The sequence below is a fragment of the Camarhynchus parvulus genome, chromosome 11 (genome assembly GCF_901933205.1).
Source record: "Camarhynchus parvulus chromosome 11, STF_HiC, whole genome shotgun sequence".
Lineage (NCBI taxonomy): Eukaryota > Metazoa > Chordata > Aves > Passeriformes > Thraupidae > Camarhynchus > Camarhynchus parvulus.
The window spans coordinates 7,364,632-7,386,943 of record NC_044581.1 but is presented as its reverse complement, the minus strand read 5'-3'; the positions used below and the strand labels follow the sequence as shown (position 1 = coordinate 7,386,943).

Genomic DNA, 22,312 nt, shown 5'->3' with positions numbered 1-22,312 from the left:
ACACTGAGGCAGAGAGCGGTAGCAGCACTTCCAGCGAGCTCAGTGGAGCAGCGACAGCAACCCCCTCTCTGCTGGGAGAGGTCAGTGCTTGCCACGGGAGGGGTCCTGGGAGTGTGCGGGATGTGACTCCACGGCTGTGGGGCTCCCCACAGTGCAGAGGGGTCTCTCCCAGCAAAGAGCTGGGGGGTTTTGTGGGATGGGGAAATGAGCAGTGGCCAGTACTGGGCTGCTGGAGCCAGGTTTGGAACCTCAAGGCTGCCCAAGCAGCAAGCACAGGGTTTCCAAGGATTTGGCTGACATTTGGTGGATACCACCTCCTGGACCCTTTACTTTTGCTCCCTAAGAGGTCACCTACTTTTTAGAGCCTTCAGGCCCCCAAAGCCCACAGCCTGGCCCTGCAGCTTCTCCTGTCCCCTAGCTGTGTGTGCTGTGATCCATCTCCCTGCCCAGCACTCAGATTCTAGTGGCACTTCAGGCTCAGAGCCTGGCAGGAGCCGTGTCACATGTTTTGGCACATGCTGTGCACCTCAGTGGTCTGGCTGCTGTGTGTCGGGCAGAAGAACCTGAACTGACACAAAAAAAGATCAGATCTCTGTCCATTCTCTGCTGGTCACCCCTTTCTGTGGGGAGATCATGAATGTGCTCGCATGTGGGGCGTCCCACAGCACATGACAGAGCTTTGGGGGCTCCTGCTCCCAGGTGTCTGTGGGCCCAAGAAAAGGCTCTCAGGTCCAAGGAACAAGCTGGGAGTGGTGGCTGTGCTGGCAGAGGCTGACATGACACTTCTCAGGGTGGCAGGGGATGATGGCAGTGGAGGGGACAGGCCAGGCTGCCACCAGGTGGGCTGATGCTGGCCAGGCCCCTCTGCACAGGTTGTCCCCTAGGACCATGCTGAACGTGCTGCTGCTGTGCTGTGGGCTGCTGCAGGGGATCCAGGCTGTGCTGGATCTCAGGACTGCTGACCACAGCTGTGGCCACGTGCAGAAGGCGAGCAGCGGGCTGGAGCGGGTGGACAGAGCCCGCCAGGCCAGCCTGCAGCGCAAGGGCAAGGAGGCGTCTGCGGAGCTGGCAGGTGAGTCCTGAGCCCTGCTCCTCACTGAGCCCACCTGCTGCTGGCTGGGAAACCCAGGGCCCCAAAACTGAGCTGGGCATCCCCTTAAAGCAGCACAGCTTCTCCTGGCCCTGGCTAGTGAGAGCAGCCTGGCAGCCCACAGGGAGTGGTTTTGGTTTTTTTTTTTGTGGGAACACACGAGCAAAGGGAGAAGAATCAGAGCTGACCCTCCAGCAGCCTCTTTGTCCGGCTCTCTCTGTATCTTGCAGGAGCTCTCCCAAGGCTGGGGTTTGAGCAGATGGCCCTGGGGGTCCAGGAAGCTGATGGTGACCTTGTGCAGAGAGGCAGCCTGCTGGAACCACAGGTATGGCTCCCTGAGCTTTCTCACAGACACCCCTAAGAGCGGGACAGCCTCAGGCCACAGCAGCCTCCTCTGTGTCCCTGGGGCTGGGGGTTTGGAGCCAGCACGGTGCTGCCTGGGATGGGATCGTCCATCACCTGAGGAGCTGGGATGAGCTCAGGCTGCTCAAACCTGCCAGGGGCTCCAGCACTCAAAGGAGAGTGGTCCAAGCCTGTGCTCCTGTAATCCATTTAAGCTCAAGTGCAGCCCAGGAAACATCTGCAGAGCAGGAGCTCGCTGGGCAGTGCCCTGTGTTGCCTGGCTCAGCCCCCGGTGCCTCTGTTCAAGCAGAAGGCACAGCACCATTTTCTAAAGTCCAAGCTGTGCTTCAAAGTAAATGTGTGCAAAAAGGCCTTGAGACACCATGGATGAGGCAGCAATGCCTGCAGAGTCTCCACATTGCTCAGCAGTGATTTCCAACAGAAAATAGAGCCCAGAGTTGAACACAACAGAAACCTCTGCTGCTGGCAATGCCAAGCTTCAGCAGCCACTCTTGGCTCTCTCCCACACAGCTCTTTATTGCTGGCACAGTGGTCCAGGACCAGCTCTTCCCCTCCTCTTCCTCCTGTCTCCCCTGCAGGCATCATCCACAGAGCTGCAAGCTGAGGGCCGTGAGGAGCGCTCCCCCCGCCGCTGTGTCCGTCTCCTGGAGTCCTGCCTGGGCCACCAGATCCCCTGCTGTGACCCCTGTGCCACCTGCTACTGCCGCTTCTTCAACGCCTTTTGCTACTGCAGGAAGATCAGCACCAGCTTCCCCTGCGGCAAGAACTAGCGCCCCAGGGGCTGCCAGCTGCTCGCCCCTGTGTGTGCCTCCTGCTCTGCAGCTCCAATAAACCAGCCCTTTGCAAAAGCCACTGCACAGTGGGGATGGTGTGACGTGTCCGTTCGGGCTCTCGGGGGGTGGCAGCAAGGTGAGGGTGGCCTGTGCACAGCTGGGCAGTGTCCACACATCCACAGCAAACCAGATGTGCTTTTCCTGGATCCATTAGTGCTGTTTCAGCAGCAGGAGGGGCACCCCAGGTGATGTTCTGGCTATGGTGCTGTTACCCACAAAATCGGGCTCGTTCCTTGGTGCACACTGAGCTGATAATGACCCACTCCAGAGAGATGCTGATTGTTTATTTCAGAGCTGCCCCAGCCTGGGAGCTCGGTGCTGTTCCACAAATCCAGCACACCCATCAGGCTTTCTGTGCCATTATTTACACAGAGAACTTCAGCGTTAGTGACTTCCCACGTACAGCCACTCTATAAAGATTGGTTAGAAATTTCCATAGAAATCACATAACTTAATCCAGGTAACTTCTACTCATGCTCAGGGGAAGTGTCTTCACTTGGGCAGGGTCTTTTTGACCCTCCAGGTGTGATTTAGAGTTACAGTGAAGACAGCTCAGCTCTAGGATACATGGACCTCGAGTATTTCACTAGGTTAACAATGTGCATGTAGACATACATCACCACCTTGATTTATTACATCCTTAAAGCTTGTTCTGGGACATTCTTGGGGGGTGCTGGCTGCTGCTGTTCCACTGATTAGGTCTCCTTTCTTCCTGATTAGGTTTGAAAGTACACAGAGGTCTTACATCAAAGAACATCTTGCCTTAATATAACCTTGACATATCCCACATTTTGCAACACCTTCACATGAAACAAAACTATTTTATTTTTTCAAAGAGCACCTCCTGGCAAAACCCTTTAACTGGCCAGGTATTTCCCGACTAGTAGAAGCGGTGTCTCGGCAGCAGGCGACACTGCGAACTTTACTTGCGTATCCTCCTTGTGCTTGTATCGCTCACGGCGGCTTGAGCGGAGCGAAGGGGAGGCTCCCGCCGGGCGCTGCGCAGTCGGAGCGGGGCCGGCGGGCATGGTTTAGCGAGAGGAGGCCCGCCCTTGCGCATCGGAGCGGGGGCACGGCGGGCAGGGGCTCACGGCGGCCGCCATCGCCTCAGGCCGCTCCCGCCCCGCAATGGCTGCCGGGAAGGGGCCGCGGCCACGTGACCCGGCCGGTCACGTGAGGCGGCGGGCGGTAGCGCTGCCTGTGCCGCTGCCGCCATGTCGTGTTTCCCGGAGCTCTATTTCAACGTGGATAACGGCTACCTGGAGGGGCTGGTGCGCGGCTTTAAGGCGGGGGTGCTCCGGCAAGGCGACTACGTGAACCTGGTGCAGTGTGAGAGCCTGGAGGGTGAGTAGCGGTGGAGGCCTGAGGCAAGCGGAGACAGCCCCCCCCTCTCTCCCCGCCATCCTGAGGGGAATGTCCAGGCTGAGGGGAGATGGTGAGGGACTGTGGGGAGACGAGGGGAGGGAAGGGGCTGTCTGGCAGTGGGGCAAAGAGCCGATAGCGGCGTTTATGAGGAGCTGTTCTCTCTTTACCCCGTGGCTGCTCGGTGTCCTGTCCTGGCCCTCCACCCCGCCTCAGCTGACTCAGTTTCCTGGTCAGCCCGGGCCGTGTGATTGCAGCAGCTCATACCGTGCTGTGAGGGAACTTGGGCTCCTGCTGCTTTCTTGAGGTGGCCGTGTAGCTGTACCCTGCGGGTTTTGGGAGCTTGGTGGGTTTTGACAGGCCTTGCTGGTGAGACATGTTTGTGCCTTCGCTCCTTTAAGGGCAGGAAGCCTTTTAAGGCCTGGAATAAGGTTATTGGTATAATCTAAGATCCCTGATATCCACGATTAGTGTTTAAGGAGATCAGGTCACCTAGGAAAGTACCTGCTGTTATTGAAAGATCGCTAGTGGAAAAAAATCTAGTGCACATCTGAGTAAATTCACCAGTGAATTATCTGTTGCCTCTGATTTGGTGATCTCTTTCAAAGCTAATTCTGATTTCCAGCCGTCATATTTTTTTTTCTAGATCAATGTGTACAAACTTGCAGAACTGTGAGGATTTCTTTTTTAACTATGAAGGTGAAACACTGGCACAGGTTGTTCAGAGAGGTGGTGGATGCCCCATTATTGAAAACATTCAAGGCCAGGTTGAATGGAGCTCTAAACAACCCGGTCTAGCTGAAGATGTCCCTGCTCATTGCAGGCAGTTGGATTGCATGCCCTTTGAAAGTCCCTTCCAACCTAAACTATTCTGCAGTTCTGTCATCACCTGTGGTCAGCTTATTGTCTTAATTAGTTGGTGCTGAACTGTTCCTCTGATCAGTGACCTGCTTAACAGTTTTCACTCTTTGGTGTACAGAACCTGGATCACAAATCACAAAGATTCAAACCAGGCCTGTCTTGAAATAAACTAGAAACACACATATCCAGAGATTTTGGTTGTTTCGATCAGTGGAACTATAATTATTTGATCATTTTTTTTCTTCTAAAAAATTAATTAAGCATCAGTTTTATCTAGACAATCATTATTGAGTGGTTAATTGATATTGACATTTTAGATGTATCCCTGGCCAGCTGAACCCTGGATGTAGGTTAGCTGGAGTGAGCAGCTCCAGGTAGCAATAGAATGGAACAGAGTGCTGTGTTGTGCCCCAGTCTCTACCTTAAAAATCCCCAGTATATTTTTGCTTAGGACAGAAGCTCTTTTTCCACTTTTTGTTTTTTTTTCAGCTCTTTGCTTGCAGCAGTCACTGTCATTCCTGTTGTGGAGCCCAGGGCCTGAAAGAGAGCAGTGGGAGTGACTTCTGCTCTCTTGGTAGTCACAAGTCTCAGCATGCCCTGAACTGTGACTTTTTCACCTTTCCTGCAGATAACTTCCTCTTTGGAGTCCTTCTGTACTTGGAGCTTCTCTTTTCTCTCCGTTTCTCAGTTTCTGAACCAAGCTGCTTCAGCCTGGTTCTCCCTTGGAGTGGTGTTGGCTGCGTTTGGAATGAGTCACGTCGGAGTTCCCGTATGTTTGCCATGGTATTGTTGCTGTTCTGTCCCCAGCAGCTCTCTGGTGGTGGCAGCTGCTGTGCTCTTGGTCACGCTTCACTCAGAACCTGGAGGCTCTTCCAAATTCCCTGCCTGTCTTGTTGCTCCTTCCCTTGGCTCACTGTGCCCTTTTGGGGAGGGATTTTTCTTCAAAGGAGCATTGTTCTTTATTACTTACATAGGTCTCTGGTCAAACAGTTTCTTTCCTCTGTCCTTTTAGTGCTGCTTTTCCCATTTCAGTATTTGTTTTCTGTGCTCCACTGACTTTTAACATGTTTTCTTCCCTCCCAGATGCTCATCTGCCCTAAATCCAGGCAGTGGCTGATGTATTAGCAGCCAAAATAAGTACTGGGGCATAAATTACTGACACATTCTTCTCTACTCTCTGTTTAGTCTTTGCTGCTGCCTCTCACATGTCTGGCTCTGCAGTTAGTCCCAGTCCTGGAGCAAGTGGTTGCCTTGGCCATAGAGAAAGCCTGAAGGACCAAGGCTGTTCTGGGTCTGGCCCTGGGAATTGAGTATCTGGCTGCTTGGAGGACGTTGTGCTTCCAGGTCTGAAATGCTGCTCCCTCTGGTGTGCCCAGATCAGTCTGGAAGCATAAAGGGATTGACTTGTCTGCTTCAGGACTTAGGCTGGCAGTTTAGTGCTGCTGGAAGGGAGGAAATCATGCTTTTCTGCATGATCCCCTGTTGTCTCTGCTTGTCTGATCACAAGGTAATCTGATCCAAGCTCTCCACTGTTGAGTCAGAAACAGCCAAATGGGCTGTCTGTGGTCAGCCAGGCTCCTGAGCTGGCCGTAAGAAGTGCAGAAAAATGGATTGAGTGTATGTGTGTGAGAGCTGTTTTGGTTTAAGCTTTCTCTTAAACCCTCTAGCAATAACAGTTTAATGCCTTCTTTCAGCTCCAGAAGTCCTGATGCTCTGGTTGTTCCCCAGCTGAGGCCCTGTGCAGCAGCACACATGAGCTGGGAGCGTTTGGAACCTGCCTGGTGGTCGCTGTTGTTTCCAGTTCCTGCTTCTGACACAAGGTGTCAGTGAAGGACCTGGAGCTGCTTTTCCCCTGCTCTAGTGCTGTGAGCATGGATCTGTGCTTGAGTGGAGTCTGTTTGGGGCAGCCAAACTTAGGAGTCACCCAGATTTCTACTGTCAGAAGATTGGTGAGTCATCTACGGCTCTTCAAGCTGTGGTGGCCTGTCAGGGGTCTGATGTTCTGTCAGGAGAATGAAAAGCTGTTGATGCAGTTGAACAGTGGTGATGCTTTTAAGCAGCAGAGTTCAGTCTGGGACTGGAATGTTGGTTATCAACTGGCTTTACTGTTGGTCTGAAAAGACCCCTTCTGCAAAAAGTGTGCAGAACCCAAGAAGTGCACAAAAGCATCTTAAACCAGGAGTGTGTTTACCCTTAGGTCAGTGTTCATGAGCATCCTATTGCTACTACTTCTTCTTGCTTCCACAGCAACAGTGTAGAAAGCTGCTTTCTTTCTGACTTGCCAGTGTTGTAGAGGTGATTGGTGGGTGAAATGCAGCAGCAGGATGTGTCTCCTTCTAGCTGGGTAGTGAGGCTGAGGAGTGGCAGGGAGTTGGCTCAAGCTTGTGGGCCTCCTTTGGGAGAGGCCTTCTGGAGACGGTGTATCTCAATACCACCACTCTGTGGGTGCCTGTGCCTCTGTCCATGCAGCTGGCACAGCTGAGAGCTGGGATACTTGTAAACAGTGGTGTGCACTTGGAGGAGTGGGATCTGTCCACGCAGTTTGTCTTCTGTACACCAGGCTGTGTAGAGTATGGGCTCTTGTTTTCATTGTCCCAAAGGTCTTTTTTTCTCCCCTGCAGGCTGCCATTGCTTTGAGGTGTTCAGCACATCTCCTTTCACGAGAGAAGAGCAGGGGAGGCTGTGCTACCCGTCTCTTTTCCATTTTATCGCTGTGGCCCTGGAATTTAGGCCCCAGGAAGGCTGGAGTGAGGCTTCTCTTTTGGGATAACCACATGGGCAGTGTGTCCTCTCTTGTGTGGGGGTGTTGCAGAGATCCAGACTGACTTCAAGAGTGCTTTTGGTGGAGCTCAGGATATTCACCTGTGTGAAGGGGGATCAGCATCGATCCTTTCCTGTGCAGCTCCTTTACTGTACTACCAAGCAGGGAGAGGCCATTTGATGGTCGCAAGGTGTGGCCGTGCTTAGATCCATCCTGAGCTCCAAGAGTGGTTCAGTCTGAACTCGGGGGCTGTAGAAGCCGGGCCTTAGTGTGCTGGGCACCTTTCATTGACATTCACACAATGATGATTTGTCACTCTCCTGACATCTTGGGGCCCTGTGTGAAAAGCTGACCCCTGTGTGTTGGCACTGTGCAGCAGGACTGACCCCTGGCCCCAAGGGCTTTCTCCTGCCAAAGGAGGCAGAGTCTACAGGCAAGGTGAGATCTGAGGAAAGTACAGACCATTCCTGTCCTCTGAATGCTCACTTCTTGTGTAGCAACAGAACAGTGTCCAAAATGCTGTCCTGCTAATTGTGGTGCTTTGTCCTGCATCCTGTATGTGTGTAACCACTGGCTGTAGCTGTTTCATCAACTCTCCTGTTAAATCAAGCTTCAGGAAAACATCATTTATTGGAAGAATGATGGCGCTTCCATAGCCTGCTAGATCATGGTGGCAAACAAACACTGTGGTCACTGGCTTCCTGCAGGGTTCAGCAGAGGCTCTTTGCTGTTTGTTCTGGCCTCCCTTACCAGGCAGAGACCTGCTTCATGGCTTCTCTTAGCTAAACTTCAAGCAGAAGCTGAGGTCAGCTTCTCAGTACTGGTGCAGCTTCAGCCCTTGTTTGGGTCCTGCCCCTTGTTAGATGATGATGCCATCTGGGTTTCCTGGCAGGTATTGCTGCTCGGCAGCCGGTCAGTGCTTTCATCTTGTTTTTCCTCAACTGTCAGCTCCTGCAGCATGAGACTGTTTTCTGCCCTGTTTGTTTTAGTTTCTCAGTGATTTGTTGCCTCTCCCTTATCCCCTGCACTAGGTGCTGGGCTGATGTCCTGACTGGGCTTCTGAGGTTACAGAGTGACTTACAGCAGTCTGCTTTTGGAGGGGGAAGAAAGCTTATTGGGGATGCAGGCAGATGAGGAGAGGTTACCTTGCCTTTTGGACAGGTTAGGAAGGGGCTGCCTAGTTGAGGGGCTCCTCATGGAGCGCAGCCTGGCTGTGCTGGTTTTGAAGCTCTGAGTGGAGTGAGTTCAGTCCCAGGAAGGGATGAGCTAGAAACACAGGCTGCTCTTTGGTGCTTAGGGCATCTCAAACTGGTGAAAAGTCAGAGGTGAGATACTGATGGAGGAAAGAGCCAAAGATGATGCTTCTCTGTGTCTCGCTGTGGCTCAGATTTGCTGCCTGACAACAGAGAAGAAGAGGTAGCACGTCACTGCTGATGGTGTGCAACCACAGGAAAGGTCTTAAATTCTGCAGGGAGCAAAGGGTCTCTGAGTTCTTCTTGAACAAGATTTTCAGAGAATCAGCTTCAGGAGTGTCTGAGGTGGCTATAAACAGACCAAACAAACAGCAACAAGGCAAATGGTAATGACTGCAGTCTCCTGAAGGCAGATGTGGGCGATGTAGCTCATCTGCAGACTGCTGTGTAATCCCTCAGCTGCTTTACTGCCTCCAGCCTGGGAAATGGCAAATGATATTTTAATTTCTATATAGGCGGTGGTGGCCCCAGGTGTTTTGGAGGAAGATGTCGAGGTCACAGCAGATAATCTTTGTGAAAACATCAGTTCAGCTCAGAAGTTGCGGAAGCTGATTCTGTGCCTGTGCGTGAGAAGACAGATCAGTCCTTGCTTGGAAGTGTTTGAGCCCTTAACTTGATTCAGAGCTCTGCAATGCAGTTACAGCAGGAAAGAAGGAAGGGTTGGAAGTCTGAGCTGATGGGGCCATGGATCACTCTGTCTGAGCAGGGCTTACAGGAAAGGCTTTGACTGACAGATGTCTGACAGACTAATGGCTTGGTTCCTTGTTGTGTCAAAGCAAACTTATAGGAGAGGATCGTTGCATTCGTGTGGATATAAAGTCTCTTGTGAAGATGTCGTCTGAAATGTCCAGGTGTTGGCATAGCAGTGTGTTGATTAAGCTCTGGTTGTGTTTGTGGCTCATGTACAGGCAGCTGCATGAAAACCAGAGGGCCTGATCTGAGAGTTGAAAGGAGGTGGCCGTAAGTACATGTCGTGGTAATCCCAAGCATTACCCTACCCAGCTGAAAAAGACTCTCATTCTGGCAAACAGTTGTGTTCTTGTACGAGGCAACTTTCTGGGAGCAGTGACCTGGCCATAATTTCCTAGGTTCTGTGGGGGAGGAGAGAGAACAAAAGTTTTGTGGTCATTCAAGTGCTGCCTTGCCAAATGCTGGCTCAGTCTGTTACATAAAGTGTGTGAACCTCTTGGAAAAACGCCAGAACAGGCAAATGTATCTCTTTAATCAATCACTGCGTTGATGCCATGTGGTATCTGGAAGAGCTCATCAGGAGGGGCTGGGCTCTAGCTGCAGCTCTCCCTCCTTTTCAGCAGCAGCTGGGGAAGAGGCGCTGCAAATCCTTGCAGCCAGTGTCTTACCGACCTGCAGCATGTGGGATCTCTGGCAGCTGCCCCTGCCACGGTGCTGCTCTTGCTGCCAGAGGCCAACTCCAGCTCAGTCCAAGCTTGTGTTAGGAACCTGAGCTTTTGGAGAGCTTGGGGCTTGCTCAGCAGTGCGACCATTTATTAGTCACCGTGCTACTGGGACAGCTCTTCTGGCAGCGGCTTTGTGAAACCACGGGATTAGTTTGCTCTCATCTGAGAAGCTTGACATGTGAATAGTCCTATTAAAAGCTCCCAAACCCTCTTGGCTGAAGCTTGGTGACTAGCCCAGCAGCTGGAGGAGGACAGGCTAGTGTAAAGCACTGATACACTGTGGGATGCACTGAGTCAGGGTTCATAAATCCGGTCCAATTTTTGGAAAATATGTTCCGTTTTGTCTGCTTGGATGCTAAAAGATTCAGAAAAGTTTAGTTCTGCAGTTTGTGGCTGGCCTTCCTTGTAAAAATGAATTCCAAGTGTTATATAAACATGGCCCTTATTCCAGTTGCAACATAATGTACTGGCTCTCGTGCTGTGGAGTTGGGGGCACAACCCCTTCATGGAGCAGGGCAAAATGTTCCGGCCAAGCAGCTCATGGGAGCTTGCTCAGAGCTGTTGGAGAGCCTGCAAGGCACAACTGCAGCCTGTGTGCCTCTGGTCTAGATATAGTGCAGCTCTGACTTCCGGGAAGTACAGCAAACTTCTTTTTGTGTCCCCAAGTCTGTAGCATCTAGTGACATGATAGCAAAGGAGCTGCTTGCAACCTCAAAAGCAGAGTTTCAGGTTGTGATGACAACAAAACAAACCAATGGTGTTGGACTTGAGGAAACAAGCTTTGGCAGCTTCCCTACTGAAGGCAGATCTGGGAGGATATGCAATAGCTGCTTCCTCTCCAAAGTCCTGTATGCTGCAAAACAACATCACATGCCTTTTTGGGCAGACTTAGCTTCCATTAGAGCTCTGCACAACTACTGGGAACTGCAAGTAGGAGGTATATGAATGCAACTACTGCAGTTCCCTGTGCCTTCTCTTGCAATCTGAGCTTATGGGTATAATACTCTTACCAGGAGCTTTTCTCTCATATTCATTGAACATATTAATTGATCTGTTTTGTTCCATGTTTTCTCCAGTTTCTGCTAAAAGCAGACTAGTAAAGTCCTGATCTGTCAGAAACTTACTTTCCACTCAGACTCCAAAGTTTATTATTCAAGAGCTTTAAAAAGTGGTACAAAAACTCATTAAGACGTAGTTCAGGATTCATAGAATTGTTGAATGGTTTGGGTGGAAGGGACCTCAAAGATCATCTTGTTCCAAACCTTCCATGGGCCGGGACACCTTTCATTAGACCAGATTGCTCCAAGCCCCAGCCTGGCCTTGAGCACCTGACAAACTGAGTGGTATTTAAGTCTCTGGCCTTTATTTTCCTTCCCTATAAACTCCATCTGTTTTCTGTAGCACTGAGCAGTGGGAACATCTTTGTAACTACGGAGTGCTGGGTCAAAACCATCTTTGCTAGAGCTCCTTGGAAATACCCAGAAGAGTCAGTTGGCTTGGAAGCTGTTTGACCCCTGATCCCTTGGGCTGAGAACAGTATCAAGCTGTACAAGCTCAGGTTGGAGCCTGAGGAGGAGCTCTCCAGCTCTCTATGGCTGAGTGTAATGTCAAAAAGTCAAACTCCTCAAAGCAGGCTGAGTGCTTGCTCTGACCTCGGTGCTGTGGATGCTTGTGCCATAATGCTGAGGACTCGTATGGCTCAGTGGAAGTGAGAGGCAGCCTCAGTAATGCTACTTCAGAAAAACCAGAGAGAAATGTCTTCCTTTGTTTTCTCTGGATGGTGTGTTCACATCTGGTTTAACTCAACTCTTCCAGCTCCTCTCCTTACCCCATAAAGGTCTTGAATCCCTGATGGATGCTTGCTTGCCTAACTGGCCCTCTGAGGTGAAGCTGAAAGGAGATGAACATTGTGTACCAATGCAATGAGCAGAGCTTTGAGGAGTAGGATTGTATGACATTCCTTAGTTCTGGATTCAGTTTTTCCACAGAGACGCTTAAATGCTTTTGGCTCAAACAGTGCTTTTATCTTGACAGAACTCAGCATGTTGTGGTTGCTTGTTGGCCAGGACTGCAGCTTGGTTGGGCACCTGACCTGCAAGCAGGGGTAAGAGAGGAAACAAAGGTTTCCTCTGCTTGAAACTGGAGAAAGGGAAGACTTCTGAGCATGTTCTTCCATCCTGCGCGGGGATTGCCTACCCTGGGAGGTGGATTTAAATGGCCTTCATCTTCACTAGTCCCTCTCTAACTATTAATGCCTGAATTCTATTTACCAGCACAATTAGCTGGGCTGCTTTGATAATGTAAGACCAAGATGATTTATAATTTCTAAGTTGCTGTTTCTGTCCTTTTGGTTTTGAAAGCTTTACAAATGTTTGCACATCACTAGTATCTGGGGAGACTTGCTGTGCATGCAGTTAGGTTCTTGGTTGTGATTTTTTTCAAAGGAGCCTGCACCCAGAGCCCTTTTGGCTAGATGGAGTGCTTAAGTTACTTGGTTTTTTTCTCCCCCTGGATTTTTAGCAAGTACCTCCTAGAAAATCAGTAAGCTTCCACCTTGACCTAGCAGAGTGAACAGCTGGCACCAGTGTGTGTGCTCAGTTACACAGATGGTGTCACAGATTTGCCTTTAAGATGAGGCAAGGCTGATATGGTGAAACACTGATCTTTTCCTGCATTTGTTGTCCATGATAAAACTGAGAACAAATATATGACCTAACACGTGGGATTTGTCTAGGTGATCTTTCAGAGAAGAGAGTGCCTTGAGAAGTGCTGAGCAGCAGCTTTCTTGGCTATGTTGAAAAAAAAACCCCAAACCCAGCCCAAAACCATCTAGAGTGGAATTTTTCTTTCGTTTTCAGACTTGAAACTGCACCTCCAGAGCACAGACTATGGGAACTTCCTGGCCAATGAAGCGTCCCCGCTCACTGTGTCCGTCATCGATGACAAGCTGAAGGAGAAGATGGTGGTGGAGTTCCGTCACATGAGGAACCACGCCTATGAGCCCCTGGCAAGTTTTCTGGACTTTATCACGTGAGTACCAGCTGGTTTGAGCAGCATTTGAAATGCTGCTGTTCTTCCAGACTTGAGAGTTCTCAGACCAGCTTTCTACTCTCAGCCCTGAGCCTGCTGTGTTTTATGCAGCTTCTTGAATGAAATGGGTGTGACTGTATCTGGAGGTCTCAAAGCAGCAGCGTCGTATCACTGTGTTATTAAAGGCTTCTGTTCCCAGGGAGCATGTGCTCCATTGGTACAGCTGCTTGGCTGCCTTCCATTGCAGTACTGATCCAGTCTTTTAGACCTACCATTTATCTTTGTCCCTTGTGTTAAATGTTCTTGGTTTTTTAAAAACTGTGGTCCTGCTGCAAAACGTAGGCATGCCATGTGTGTGCATTACAGGAGTAATGCTAGTTCTGAGCCACTGACAGCCTTCATCAGGGCTGATGTGATTCTGCTGTCCCACCCCAGGGACTCTGGCCCCATCCTCTGGCTCCACACAAACTGATTCAGGGAGTTGAGCTGGCCAGAAATTGAACAACTTTTCCCTTTTGGGGTTGACCTTTGACTGGTTTGTTTTTCTTGGACAGCTCAGTGGGATCCAGCAAATGCCAGCACTAGGGGAAGGCAGGACCTGAAATGAGCAGCAGGGGAACAGAGTGCTGCAGCAGCCTCAGCATGTCTCTGTCAGTTGGTGGAAACACATGGGGCTTCCACAGCAGGTTCAGCTGATGTGAAAAGCTTGAAATAGCCCAGCAGTCTTGAGGTATCTTCTCCCAGAGCTTTTGTACAACCCTCTGCTTCCCAGTGTGCTGCTCTTGGTTTGTTCGGTAACAAAATGGAATTGTTAGTGACAGAGGGATGCTAGTTGTTCTAGCTGGCATCTGAAACATGGAAGTAAAATTGACTTTTTTCCTTTCCTTAGTCTATATTTCTGTAAGCTCTAGTTTAGCTTGCAAACTACACAGCCAATGGTCTCCTCTAACCACCAAGGAGATGCCTCGAGGACAAAAGTGAGTTTCTGGTTTAGTAGAATGTGACTTTAACTTGCATTTGTGAGAAGGAGATCATACTCTATTCTCAAGTGGGATAGTCAATGTATCACCTCTGATACAGTGAGCCTGGGGTCATCACAACTGCTCTGGCAAGTGATATTTAATCATGCATTTTTGGCAGTTGTCTGTTATGCTGCTTACCAGCTACAAGTTTTTGAATGATGCAGGCTGATGTAGAAAGATCTTTGTGGTTAATGGAAAAATTTTAAATTTTCATCTATCTGTGGCATCTCCTGCATTTGCAAATATTGAGTAAACACCTGTCTCTCTGCCACCTGCCTTTGTGTTCACTCCTTTCTGTGTCTGGGTGCTACTGCTATCTCACTTTCTAACCCAGTGGCTCATATCTATTATTTTCAGTGTCAGTGTGTTAAAGCTGTCTCCTAAGCCTTTCCTGTTTTCTGAGAAATAGTTTTTACTTATAAGCTTGTCAGTAAAATATTTAGAGTTTTCATGTTTGGACCTAAACACGGAGCAAAACATCACTAAGCTCCCATTTTGCAGCAGTGTTTCCAATGTATGAAGCAATTTCTAATTCATCATCTTAGCTATATGGAGCAATCTCTTCTATTCTCTCAAACTTAAGTTAACTCTTAAAACACCTCTTTGCCCATCTTGAATTTTCTGTCAAGACATCAGTGCTGTTTGAGCTTGGCAGTATTAGGAGGGTGGTCCTCCACTGTTGCTTTTCCTTTGCTGTTTTACAGGATTATGAAAATGTCTCCATGGAATTACCGTAATCACTAATGCTTCTGTCATATCTGTTTAAAGGCAATGGTTTGGGCAGCACAGCAGTATCTTGCAGACTTTAACACTTTGATGTTGCCTAAGAGTCTCACTTTAATAACCAGTGTGTGGCAAGTATGAGCTGAATGGTCTCAGACCAGGCCTGCCTTGGTTACACACTGCCTGACTTGATAGGAAGGCTGTGGATGGCCATGGAAATCCAGTTCCTCTTAAGTTCAGTCCTGTTGATCTTTATCCAGTGTCTACATCCACTTTGTGTTTTCAAGAAGACCTTGGACATCTTGTGTAATCAGAAAGGCTGGTTCTTACCAGCTGTTGGAATCACTTTTTAAAACTGGTGTTCTGCCCTCAACTAGATTTAGCTTTGATCTTGTTCTGCTTCTGTCATTCTGATTTTGATGAGTTCTCTACAGCAAAACATGATTCTGTGCAGATACCTCTGTCTCTTGCTACTGCATAATCTCTTTTTGAATATATTGTTTCTATTCAGCACAGAATGTTCCTTTCTCAAGTTGTCTTCACTGTTATCTCTGATTTTCCTTTCTACCCACAAGATTTGCTTTAATGCCGTTGTCTGCAGTGCTGCCTAGAGGAAGGCAAAAGGTGAAGCAGGAGAAAGTTGTTTTTCCATATGGAATGTCTGCACTCTTGTAGAGTCTTTTGTGCAAGGAGGTCAAGTGTTCAGTTGGGTTTTGTTGTGGTTCTGCTGCATCACTGATGGAGGGGTCTCCTCTGGGTCTGCACTCAGCATACCAGTGGAGTATTGTTGAAGTAGAGAAGGTGTTAACCAGCTTTGACTGGTCCAAGGTGGGAGTCACTATCAGGGTATTAGAAACTCTAATAACTTGTAATGACTCTACAGGCAGGTTAAAACATGATACAGTGAACCACAAGGAGTGTGGAGAAGGTGCTGCTTTTGCCCAGTGGTCTTAGTATCTTCTCTTGATAAACCTAGTATTTTTGTGACAGGCCTAGTAGAAAAGAGGCTTCTTAGGCTGTGACTTCTTAGGCTGCCTTTCAGACTGTGTTCCCTTAAACTGTCCCTTGTTTTGGGGCAGGGGACAGAAATTCCAGAGGTTTTGTCTGCTGACAGCATAAAACTTCCCATGTGTGTCCCAAATAGTTGGAGTGGAGAACAGCTCTCTTTGGAGCTGGTAGCACATACTTATGCCAGTGGTTTTCATCTAGCTCAGGCATGTATGGAGGCAGCACTGTAAAAGTGTTCAGCCAAAGGACGTTGGCGGTGCTGGGAGTTTTGTGCTTGTGCGCCCAGAGGTACTGTGTGATCCTGCCTGCCTGGGGGACACTGGGACCAGCCTTTGCCTCTTGATTTTTCTTTCTGGGCGCACACACATAGGTAGGGGATGATTTGTCTTTGCCTTTTGAACATGACTGTTTCCCACTCCATTTTTTCAGGATAGTTAATGAGACTTGAGCAGGAAGTGATAAAGACTGCCTCTGGTAGACAGCTCAAGGCAATTGAGGCACCAGGTGGTGAGAAGAAGAAATTGTACTCAACTGGATGTATCTGTGTGCTAATAGTATACAGGCTGAAGTGAAATAAAAAATAGTAGAAAGATGTGGAAAGTTTGAGCAGGGCTGGAAAGCTTGAGTTCACTGAGACCTCTTCTGAGTTGTAAACAGAGATTTTTTAAATTGAGTGGGTTTGTAGGAGGTGTGTCTGGCTCAAATTGGAAGGAAATGTTTTGTAGCATGTCCAGTTCAGCTTTGAAGCTCATTGCTGCTTGGATGTCTTTGTATGTACTTACCTTTTTGGCCTTCTTAGGAATTCTGGATAACCTCACACAAGATGGGCCCACTGGGGCCTCTTAACAGTCATTGGTAGTGGCCACACTGTGCATGGCTGATGCCAGGAGGTGGATCAAGCACTTAAAAAACAGTCAAACTCTCTCCTTCCTGAATGTCCTGCTGAACCTTTGAGGTGGTTTTGAGTGGATCATCGGGTGACTGTTGTGCTTATTTTTTGAGGATGCTCTGACCTGACTCAGGACACATTGCTGAGATCTGGGGAAATGTCTGACTGTGGGAGCAGCTGTGGTTCTTGTCTCCTCTGGCCCCGGCACCAACCTGCCAGGAGCCATGCTGTTTGTCCCAGGTGGAATGATACCGTGTCATTTCACTCGCCTCTGTGAAGCAGCCCAGGCAGTAAGTGAGGCCAGGGAAAGGAGAAGCAGCAGTGGGGGCAGTGCAGGGGCTCTGGAGCAGAGGGTGCGTGCTCCATGCCCGGCGCAGGGAGGGGAGGCCGCGCTGCCGGTTGCTTGCCGGAAGGTGGCACTCCAGCCCCGTGCTTCCTGTCCCCAGGTGCACAGCCTGGGGGAGGATGTTCACCTGGGGAGGTGGGCAGGAGTTAACCTCTGTCCTGAGCACAGGGGAAAGGACAGTGTTTAAAAGCACAGGAACAAAACTGACCCCAGAACGCGGCTAGGCAGCAACCCCAAAGTAAGATCTTTGTTCCCCAGCTCACTTGCTGACACTGATTTTTTTTTTTTTTTGTCCTGTTGTGCTCCTCTCCTGGCACCACACTGACTCTTTCCTGGCTCTGGTTCTCTCCAGGAACTCTTCTGTGGCAAGTGTTGTGTTCTTAGTACCAAAATAAGGGAAATCAGCCAACTTCCTCAATTTGTTTTTTCAAGTGGTGGCTGTAGCTGGCAGCCTCTGCCACTGCAAGCAGAAAGCTCAGCTTGCTGAGCTCCTGCAGTCTCCATAACACACCTGCTAGCTCTGCATCTTGCCACGCTGCTCCTTGCTGGAAGTCTGCTGGTGCTTCCCCATGCCTTTCAGCCAGCCACGGTAGGTTCTGAGTGATAGGGCACAAATTGTCTGTTAACATCTCTGCTCCAACACAAACAATGGACTGTTCAGCTGGGGGAATGCAGTGATGTTCTGTAGGGCAGCAACAAACAGGTATTAAGTGTTCTTGAAACAGCAAAAGCCACTTCCTGAATTCAACAAGCACATATTGACTTGTGGGATGGAAGTGGGTTTTAGGTTCTTCTTAGTGATGTGCTGCCTTGCCCTTCTGTACAGGCTTTGTTCTTTGTGTTAGCCTGACATGGTGCCATGGCCTGTCTCTCCTTCCTTCCAGTGTTCCTGTATGTGGTTTAGATAGGAGCAATGTTATGATAAAGAATCCTGACTCCAGCCTGCTGTAGCCTGATCAGATTGTCAGCTTTAGTCTTTTTCCAGTGGCAGGGAAAAGGGTTTAGTGGGTTTTTTGGGTTGGTTTGTTTGGTTTTTGTGTGTGTGGGTTTTTTGTTTGGGGTTTGTTTTGAGTTTTTTTCCCCTCCCCATTTCTTCAACAGTCTCTTCCCTGCTCTGGGAAGTCTGGCTTTGCAGCAGACCAGTGTCAAGGCCCTGGCAGCTGTTGGGCCCCCTCTCAGCAAACTGATGGGCAGAGAAGGGTTTGGTCTTCTCTTCAGTGGGGGAGCTGCTGGCGACTATGGGCACTGAGTGTGCCGTGGGACTGAGGGCTAGGGGCAGGCTGGGTCTAAATACATCTTACAAATCTGTGATCGAGCCTGTCATCTAGAGGACAGACTAGGTCATCTTTTATCTTTATCTTACCAGCCTGTGAGGGCTGGGAACCAGGTTCTTTTTTTGCCCCGAGGATGCAGCTGGGAACTTGGCTTTCAGTCTGTTTTTGTGGTCACAAGATGTGTTTTTGATGAGGCTGCATGTACCTTTTCCCCTTGTGTGTGCCTTTTCTTCACTGACACTTCCCTCTGTTACCTTCTCCCTGACCCAGTCCTGCTCTGCCTCCCCCCTGCACTGGATAGATCTAGTTGCTGCTTAACAACTTTGAATTTAATTTTAATTTTGCAGCAGTGGTTTTTCTGGTGCCAAATTTTTCAATTGCTACTTAAGCTGAAGAGCACTAATCTTCTTCTCTGGAGTAGGAAGTTGTCTGTCTTCATTCTAAATGTACTGGAGTTTGCATCCTGGCATAACTGTGGAGGTTACAAAATATGACTGTATCCTTTTGAAATCCTTTCCTGCAGAAAGAAAAAACCCTTCAAATGCTTTAGGTGTAATTCATTGTGACAAGTCCAACAGTCTGAAGGATCTTTCCTAATGCTGCTGCATTTAAAATTACATTATACTATTTCAGTCAGGTTCCTTGGTGGCAATGAGGTTAGGAAGCAAAAATTACCGTAGTGGCTGGGGATTCTGCAATAAAAGGTTTAAGAGCCTTTTCTGGCAGAGATTGTTTTGGCAAAGCAGCACAGGTTTCTGACAAACAGCTTCCGTGTTTGCAGGGAGTGCAAAGTTGAACTGATAAGCCAAGTTCTTGGAGGGATTATGCAATATTCAAAATTAGAGGGCATAGCTAATGGTCTGGAAATGATCAGAGATTTGTGTCCTCTGGATGGTGGCATCAGAGCTGCATCTGCTCACCTGCATTCCCAAAGGATGCTGGTCTCATACTGGTTTCCCAGAACCAATGTCTGTGATGATGGACTGGGTTGCATGGTGGTGACTGTGGAGTCATGGTGTCACTGCGGGTGCCCTCATTAGAAAGGGAATCTTTCAAAGGTGTGTTTCACTGCATATTATATTAAAATGCTGCTTTTTTTTTTTCTGGTGCCTGAAAAACATTTCATTTGGCCAGTGGATTTGAATGGGAACAACCTAACTTTCTGCTATGGAGCAGCACTGTTCTTCATGGTGTGTTACCACAGTGCCTGGCAAACAGTGAGCAGTGGTAGTGATCAGAAAAGCTAACAAAATGTTACTGGTGGCAGTAAAGATGCTCAAAAAGCAAGTGATGAGCTTCAGATTTCAGCTCGTGTGTCACTTGTGGAGGTTTTCTGTGAAACTCTGCAGAGTCTGAGAAAGGGCTCTAGCATGCAGGCTCTGGGTGATTAGGTGAGAATTTATTGCCCCTGGATATCATCCCTGTCCAAGCTCATGCAGCGTCATCCACAGGCAGTGTGTGGACTTCTGTATCTTCTTGGGCTCTGTTTATAGCCGAATTTCTCTGGTGAGTCTGCAGGAACAGTCCTTGACTTCCCCCATGCTCCTTCTTACAGTCTTTTCCTCAACAGACTGAAGAGAATGTCTGTTAGAGGCATAAAACAAGAAGGGAATAGAGTGTGTATGAGGAGGTTATCAATGCTGCTCAAATCAATTTGTGTGACTGCAGCTTTTCCAGAAGAAAACCCATGTGCACTGCCTTCAGCTGAGTGTGCACTCACTGAGCAATTCTGTTTACATGTAACACGCTTCATTCCTCGACTGAAACCATTCCCAAGGTATTTCATGCTTGACCTTAGCAGCTTTTGTTTTCCTTTTACCTTTCCATTGATTTGCCTCACCCAATACTCTAGACTGAAAAGTTCAGCCAGGGAAGGTCTGGAGGCCAAGAGCACTACTTCTGAAGGCTTCCTGGGGGCATCTTGGGTCCTAGTCCCCTCTCCCAGGTCCATTCTGTAAGCTAGTTTGAAGTCTAGCAAACACTTTTGTAGAACTTTGAATAAGTACCGCAATATTTAGAGGCTGAGCTAAATCTTGTGTCTACCTCCTATAGTTTACTGCATGTCAGATGGGATGATGAATTTTCTTGGCTTCTGCTGGCAGCAGATCTGTATGCACAGAGATGTTGTGCACATTGGCTGGGTCCAGACCACACATTCACTGAGAAGCAGGTAAAGGCTTTTAGGCCTCTAAACTCATTCAGGTTTCCTAGCTATTGGAGACAGTTTGGGGCATCATGTGAACAGTGCAGCCTTTCCTCTTATTTTATATCCATGGAATGTTGTGGGGTTTGTGTTTTACAGGTAAGATAAGAAAAACTTTATGCAAATTTGACTTCTGCAGCTGGTCCCTGGGAAAACAGCATGATTACATGGTTTTGGTCAATATTTAAAATTTAATGAAGTCTGTTCAACATGGTGCAGAGTGCCAGGGCTCAGCTTTGCGTATCAGCCTCGTGTTTCTCAAACTTTGAGACGTCAAGTTTAGGTAACCAGAGATTCTTGCACCAGGCTGCAAGCTGCTCAAAACATTCCCTGATGTTTCAAGGGGTTTTTAGAGATCAGAAGCACTGAGTCAAATTCACAAAGCCTTGAAATTAAAAGTATTTCTTGTAGCTTTTTTCTCTTTAGTGTTTAATGCAGCCAACACTGTATCACTGCATGTAAGTTAACAGATGATACCAGTGGAAAACTGAGGTCAGTATCCCTAGAGATCTAGACTAGAGGATGGTGAAAATCATGTGGAGATACAGCTAAATATAGATTAATGCTGAGAACATTCCTGGATACTTGGTTTTGAAAGGCTGCCACAGCCTCTGTAGTACTGTGAAGTTATAACTCTTTGCTCTCAAATGGTCTTGTTGATCTAAGTTTAGCAGAGCACCCACTTCCTGGCTGAGCGCCCTTGGTTTGTGGTGGCAACCATGAAATTCTCAGCTTTCTCTTTGGCAGGTTCACAAATGTAGCACTTAGGTATGGTTTGTATTGGTGTGACTCTAGGAAGGACAGTGTGCAAAGGTAGGAAGAGATGAGCAAGGACACTTTGAGCAGAGATCCTCACACACTGCATCTGTTCTTGTTGTTCCCTGGACTGTCTGACCTTCAGCTGCAGAGAGGTTGAACTGCTGCTGATCTGACCTGTTCTAATACAAGCTGAAAAACTGATTAAAGGATTTCACTCTGTTCACATCCATTGTCTATTACTCAAACAAGTCTCAGTGAGACGCTGAGATCTTCCTGATGTGCAACATTCCTCTCCTTTCCAGATCAGGACATCTGTGCAGTTATTTACTAATGATCTTAAGCTGACCCCACAGATACAAACATCTCAGCTGTTGGCACTATTCTTAGTGTCAGCCACTGCTCTTTTGGGCTTTGAAGTCCGCATGTTGCTTTCCCCCGTGGCTGCTTAACATTTGGAGCTTGAGAGAGGTGTGACAAGTGGCTCTGTGTACCAGTACAGTATCCAGTGGGATATAGATGGATCTGTGTATTTATGCACAAACCCAAGGAAGCAGCGGTAAAACAGCCTGAAACTTTTTCCCTAAGTTACTTCTCCCAACACCCCCTGAGTGTGTGAACTGAATGAGCTGCAAGAGGGAAGCACTAGATGCTAAAGTGACTATAGTTAAAACAACTTCATTATCTTTTAAAGCTGTCTCTGGAATTCATGCCGAGTTCAGAGCACTGCTCTGATCCCACTGGAAATTTTCCTTTTTCATCCCAAAATAAATTCATGCTTCTATAGTAATCTGAGTAACTGCCCAATGCAGTCACATAGGAACTTTGGCCTTGCTTACAGTAGTCTGAGTTAATGTCTAATGCTGGTTTTGGAAAGCATTAAAGCTGCCTGAGCAAGGCAATATCTTAACCCATCCCGACAAAACCCCTGCTATGCACCTCTGCATTGGCCCACTGCTGTCTGTTGGCTGTGACATGGAGGGCTGTCCTCATGATCCCTTGCAGAGCAGCTGTTTGAGCTACAGTTTTGGCTCTACTTTTGGAGGATCCCTGAGAATCTCAGGTCACGCAATATTCCATCATTAGTCATGCTTTGTGACTACTTGCAGTATTGTTAACGGTT

General features: G+C 48.4%; 2 protein-coding genes across 2 annotated transcripts in view; both read left to right on the top strand.

The window, feature by feature from the left end:
* Positions 1-885: 885 nt before the first annotated feature.
* Positions 886-2,223, top strand: AGRP (agouti related neuropeptide). The gene is made up of 3 exons (XM_030956185.1): positions 886-1,072; positions 1,321-1,415; positions 2,032-2,223. Exons 1-3 carry the CDS (start codon positions 889-891, stop codon positions 2,221-2,223), a joined length of 471 nt encoding a protein of 156 aa, XP_030812045.1. The 5' UTR covers positions 886-888.
* A 1,250-nt stretch (positions 2,224-3,473) lies between these two features.
* The window catches only part of ATP6V0D1 (ATPase H+ transporting V0 subunit d1), a 33,886-nt gene continuing 15,047 nt past the window's right edge, over positions 3,474-22,312 (top strand). Inside the window, exons 1-2 of the mRNA XM_030956178.1 lie at positions 3,474-3,630; positions 12,797-12,968. Of these exons, the coding sequence (XP_030812038.1) occupies positions 3,501-3,630; positions 12,797-12,968 (302 nt within the window). The 5' untranslated portion in view covers positions 3,474-3,500. The remainder of the gene's footprint in view (positions 3,631-12,796; positions 12,969-22,312) is intronic.